Source organism: Nothoprocta perdicaria, unplaced genomic scaffold (genome assembly GCF_003342845.1).
Source record: "Nothoprocta perdicaria isolate Ctin4 unplaced genomic scaffold, notPer1 scaffold_17, whole genome shotgun sequence".
Classification (NCBI taxonomy): domain Eukaryota; kingdom Metazoa; phylum Chordata; class Aves; order Tinamiformes; family Tinamidae; genus Nothoprocta; species Nothoprocta perdicaria.
Window position 1 is genome coordinate 1,138,811 of NW_020454871.1, and position 6,000 is coordinate 1,144,810.

At 37.2% G+C, this 6,000-nt stretch overlaps 1 protein-coding gene across 1 annotated transcript in view; it reads left to right on the forward strand.

Annotated features, from left to right (window-relative positions):
* Window positions 1-3,008, forward strand: part of DACH2 (dachshund family transcription factor 2) — a 126,776-nt gene extending 123,768 nt beyond the window's left edge. Inside the window, exon 11 of the mRNA XM_026036010.1 lies at window positions 2,236-3,008. Within this exon, the coding sequence (XP_025891795.1) occupies window positions 2,236-2,273 (38 nt within the window). The 3' untranslated portion in view covers window positions 2,274-3,008. The remainder of the gene's footprint in view (window positions 1-2,235) is intronic.
* The last annotated feature ends 2,992 nt before the right edge of the window (window positions 3,009-6,000 follow it).

Here is a 6,000-nt window from a genome sequence, read left to right on the forward strand (position 1 = left end):
ATTCAACATTCCTTGAGAAATAAAGGGAATATAAATAAAAAACACTGAGACCTGCTCCAAAGCTTAAATAGCCAGTTCACTCAGAACTGTCCCACAATGAGACTGCATCTTACTTCAATTTGAAGAATACTATTAAGAATAACGTAAAATACAATTTAAAATATCAATCATTACAAACTTAGGAAACATCTAACTTGGGTTTTCGCTGATCATTAAGCATCGTGTGTGTGGTCCCATATATTTGCTATCAGATATGTATCACTGAGGTCTTCAGCGGCCATGGTGACCTGCAAGCGATGAAGACTGCAGAGACAATAATTGTCCCTTGGCACCTTCATTTCCTTATATATATATATATATATATATATATATATATGTGTATATATATATATATATATATCACTGGCTGGTCTAACACCTTCTGCAGGGCTTTTAGCCTGGAAACAGTCCCAGTACTGAATTAGCAGAAGACTTTACAAAATGTGTTTGTAGGGAGGGACACAGAGCTGTTCCATCATATCTTGTACTAATCCCGTTGTAACTTATTACAAATAACTCTTATTTTGAATGGACAGGTGACTTTCTAATTTGTGGGTCCCTAATCTCTTATTTGCACATAGAATCTGTGTCACCCCGTGTGGTACTTTAAGCCTGTAGGGTTGYCCGTAAATGTGTGCTGTAATTTCAGTCTTGTTTTAAATGCAATGAGTCTGACCTGTAGATTCTCCCAGCAGCTGATTTTTTTTAATTTTATTTTTTAGAAGTCCAGCACTAACATACACTAGATCCTATACAACCTCTTTGTAAAGATCTCATGAAACTTCCTAATAGCCAGAAAGAAAGCTAAAAAATGAAAAAGGGCAATGTTCAGCAGTCCTTCTAACCCCATCCCTCGAGTTTAATATTTACCCCAGTAAATCTTAAGACAATAATTGTAATCAGCCAAAGGCTTGGAGCTAATTTTAGCCACTTCTTTCGAGGTTCCCATGCTCCCAAACATTCCTCTGGAGATGTTATGTCCCCGGCTCTTCCTGATCTTTATTCTTGTTTACATCCAAAATCCATAKTAAATCATCTCTGTTTGGAGAGCATGGGCCTCCTTAAACCCACGAAACATTCAATTACTAATTAGCCGTTTCCTGTTCCTAATGAAGTGAACATGTCGGATTTGGATTAAAATTCAGCTACTGCTCTCCTCTGTTTATGGTTCCAGATGTTTTTGTTTTATCTAGGAGGTTACTTTGACAGCTAGTGCTAAATGATAAATCACTCATATTATAGCTGAAATGCATTTTGAAATTGAAATGTGGCAAACTTGGAGATTGCTCCGAGGATCAGTGTCACTTGGCAGGTCAATACTTGTTCTTTCCTTATGAGAGCTCAGTATTGGCATATGTAAAACAGTAATGGGATATATGTCAACATTATACAAAATGCTTCTCAATATTATCATTTTTGCTATCATCTTCAAGATCAGTACTTGCGGGTTTAGCTTGGTGAATTCATGATTCATTGTGTAATGAACAAGAATATGGATTCTTGTTAGCTCTCATTTCTGTGGGTATTTTAATATTTATTTTTTTCTCTGGGCTTAAAGTTGCTTGATGTGAAAAATCACAGTTGATAGGTGCTAGATCTAAGAATATTTTTTTATGAAGGAAATAAGTGGCTTTCTACTTGTTTGCCTAAATAAAGAAAAATGAAATGCAAAGGAATGTGGAGGTTTCTGAATGAAAGCACTCTTTCCCAAACAACAGATATTGATTTATTTCTATTACATTTTTAATGCAATGTGATTTTATTTCAGCACACCGTTCTCTAGAAGGTTTTCTGCATGTGACACTGGTGTGTTGCAGAGCTGCAGTGCAGCTAATCCGTGTTACTGGGTCTATGGGCAAGACATCCCAGGCTGTTTTACAGAAAAAAAACACAAGAAAAAAAAGGAGTGTTTGATTAAAAACAAACTGCAAAATGTGTCTTAAAGGGAGGGACCTACAGAAAATCCCAATCCACATCTTCATGGCTTTGCAGCGCCTGTTTCATCAAGTGTCTCCTTCTTTTCACATAGAAAACGTATTCACATGACGGGTCATTTATATCACTTGTAGATATAATAATCTGGCTTGAGAAGAAAAAGTCCTGGAACAAAGGAGGAATCCTGCCTGCATTGGAATTAATTATAACACGTTTAAAATGCCATTGACCTTTATTCTTCTCTTTCTTTTCCCCCTCCAGAAAACAGAACATACATCAAGCCCACTATAATGTACTGAAGGAAACACCTATTGTTGAAAAATGTATAATGATCACTGTTTGAAGACTATATAGTTCATGAAAAACGTCCCTTCAAACCTTTGATGCCTTCAGTACTGTGTGAAGAACAGGATTTGTAGCATGAAACTTGAAGGACAATTTCAAGCAATTTACTGTTGCTGCATCGAAAACTGCCGTATTGTCATTAAGAAATATTGAGACTTTTTACCAGCTTACCATACCAAACCAAGCCCGTTGCCACAGATCATTTTTAGGTCCCAGGAGATAGCAAGGAGTTTTAGTATTTTTAAGCACATACAGGAATTATTCCCCTTCCCTCCTCCCCCCCAAAGAACTTCTTTTTTTTTCCCAAGGAGGTAGCTATTACTGTATAGCAATGGCACAATGATTTTAAGCCACAAAGGTCCTCACTGGCTGTACATCATACAAGTCCAGTTTATCACTGAAACTGTTCAACACGGAGCTGTTTCGATTGTGTTTATAAATTAAGCTTTGTTTACTGAAGCAGATACTCGATATATATTACGTTTTAAAAAGAAATGTGTGTACATTTTTTAAAAGAATGATGTAAAAATTGTCCTTTCATTAGATGACCAATTCAAAAGTGTGAGCTAAACCCTAATAGCTGACGTAATATGAGGATTATAATTGATGCTTTTTTATGCTCAGTTCAGCTTGGCTTTTGGTCTTTTAAGATGAAAAAAAAAATGAATATGCAGTAGAGTGTTAGATAATGGAAACTTTTAAGTATGGTTTCTCTGTTGTACCATATTAAGTTAAAGTACACATTCTTTGTTAAAAATGTTCTTGCTAAAAATACAGTATTAAAATTTTTTGTTTGACTTTGGAAATCTTTTAAGATTTTTTTTGACTGTGAATTCCCATAGTTACTGTACTAATACGAAACAGTATTTTGCACTATTAAAAATACTTGAAGAAATTACTTAATAAAGAGGGTGGGTTGGTGTTAAACATTTTTCTAATTCTTGCATGTCAAAAATTCTCAACATATTTTAAAAATAACCAAAACATTCCTCTTTAAAATAGGTGACTGAATTCTGGTTTGAATCAAGTGGAAATAGTAGTCATATATTCACTCTCTAATGCGATGGTCAAAGCACAAAGCTTATTTGCCTGTAGGTTCATGCTTACATGTGTGTCTTTATATTTATACACACATAAACACGCTGAATTAAATCAATACTATATATATATATGTATGTAATATTTATATATATATAGTTATATTTTATATATGTATATACTTTTGGAAATATATATATAAAAATACATATAAAATATATACACACACTCTTGGGAATGTATTTCCCACATATATATATTTGTACATACAAATATATTTGTATATATGCTATATATAGTATTTTATATACATAGTATTGCATACACTTGGGGAGAACCTTCAGGATTTCATTTATATTATTAACTAGATTTTTTTTTCAATAGGAGGTCGTGGTTAACTGACTTGTTAGCTAACTTTGAAGTATAGTTTYAAACCGTGCTATAGCTGATACAGTGGAACATTTTATCTCAACCAAGAATAGATTCAAGAAAACATGATGGCCTCTGTTTTAGAGGTGATCAAATTAATTATCAGCAGACTCCGTCTGGCCTTTCAATGTACAAATGTGTTTTATTCCCTGTTATTGTAGTCATTCCAAAAAAAAATGCAGCAATCACATTGCTTTATGACTAAACAATCAAAAATATTAAATGCTACAGAAAACAGATGCACTTCRAGTTGTGCTACTGCACTCTTCCTCAAAGCCTCAAGTATGATTAAAACACTGCAGCATCTGAACTTCAGTTTTATATTGGATTATTTATTAATTCTGGATTTGATTCTGCTTTATTCTCTGAGATGAGTAAATCTTAGTTCATTTTTTTTAAGATCTTGCAGTGTTCCTTAGTATTTCTAAGTGGCTGATTAATCCAATKCTGGCATTACTCGTAAGAGAAGATTTTGAAAAAAACTCTTCGATGAATTATAATATAGTTTAGAAAAAATAATGTAAATATATTAGTCTTTGAGATGTGAAATATTTTGCATTTTTTATTTCCTTACAAAGATAGTTTTAGAGGTTTTTTTTTTAATTAATGGCAGATCTACATTTCTTAACTCCGCACTGATACCGAGTTGATGAGCACGTCATTGATTTCTCATGTGCCGTACCCAGAATAGCTGTAAACGTCAAAGTACCAGCAGATGAGATGTGGGGAACTGATAAATTTCAGAGGCTGAATCTGTTGTTAAGTCCTTATTAGGTAGCTCCTGATAAATATTGGCAAACCAGGACACTGAGCTTTTTATGTGTCAACTCAACCTATTGAGCACACATCTTAMCGCACACTTCTGTTTGGGGGAAAAAAAACCCTATTACAGTGCAGAACAACTATTAAGTTTGGCCAATTGCAATTGATTAGGTCATATTAAAGTGCAGATTTCATTTATTTCTTTGTACTTCCTATCACTCCCTTACTAATATTACAAATGGTGAGCTTCTACGTAGAGATCTGTGTGGATCAACTTAGGGAGCTACATAGGCTGCCGTTCATTGACACAAGAGCTTGCCTGGTTGTTTCTGACTCATGGATCTGTGAAATAATGGAATTGTGGACAGCGTCTCTGCTTGAGAAGGAACGCATAACTGAGGGGTGATGTTTCATACCAGTTRAGGCAAATTATAGAAAACATCAGTGCGCCGCAAATTAGTCTTGTTTGCCCATAAAACAGGACAGGCGCTGTGTGAGAGAGGAAAGAATAGATGATTTCACCCATTCAGTCCTTTTTTTCCCAATAGCATCTGAGGTTGTGAACAGCATGAGCTGCAAGCCCAAGAAAGAGCACATGGGGGTGTCTGGTTGGGGTTGGGGCTGTAGCTACAGAGCTCCAGGGAGCAGTTTTTGCTTTATGAAGCTTCCTGAAGGAAAAGTTGGTTAGTCTCTGAGCATGACAAAGTGATTCCTCCTACATGACGGAGTGAGTTGTATGATGTTGAGCAAGGAAACGGGGAAAGGCTGAGGAGCATCAGGGAGTGTGAGAACACTCACTGGGGAACACCCCAAACCCACCTGAGGATTCCCRACCCTCTTGCTGTAGGTAGAGGGGGCAGAATTAAGAGATGAGCAAGAGAAGAAACAGGTTCCCTGTTTGGGGTGACAGGACCATCCCCTCCCAGGCACCTCATCTCCTCCAGGTGACCATGTGCAACAGGTGTGAGGCCCTGGAAGCMGACACCAGGCAAATGAGGCCACAGACCGAGTCCCTTTAGGGGGCTGTCCAGAGCAGGGCCGTCCACAAGGCCCTAAGGCTGTCCAGAGCCTTATGACTGCCTCTACTAAGAGGAAAAGAATCATAGAATAATAGSATCCTTAAGGTTGGAAGGGACCTTTAGAGATCATCTAGTCCAATCCTCCTGCATCCGCAGGGTCACCTAGAGCACGTGGCACAGGCTGTGTCCAAGCAGGTTTTCAAGACCTCCAGAGAAGGAAACTCCACAACTTCCCTGGGCAGGCTATGCCAGCGCTCTGGCATCCTCACTGACAAGAATTTTTTCCTTAAGTTCCTGGGGAACTTCTGGTGCTTCAGTTTGTGACCATTTCCTCTAGTTCTATCAGTGGTCACCACTGAAAAGAGGCCGCCCCCTCCTTCTCACTGCTTCCCTTGAGGTATCTATAGACACTGATCAGGTCCCCCCTCAGCCT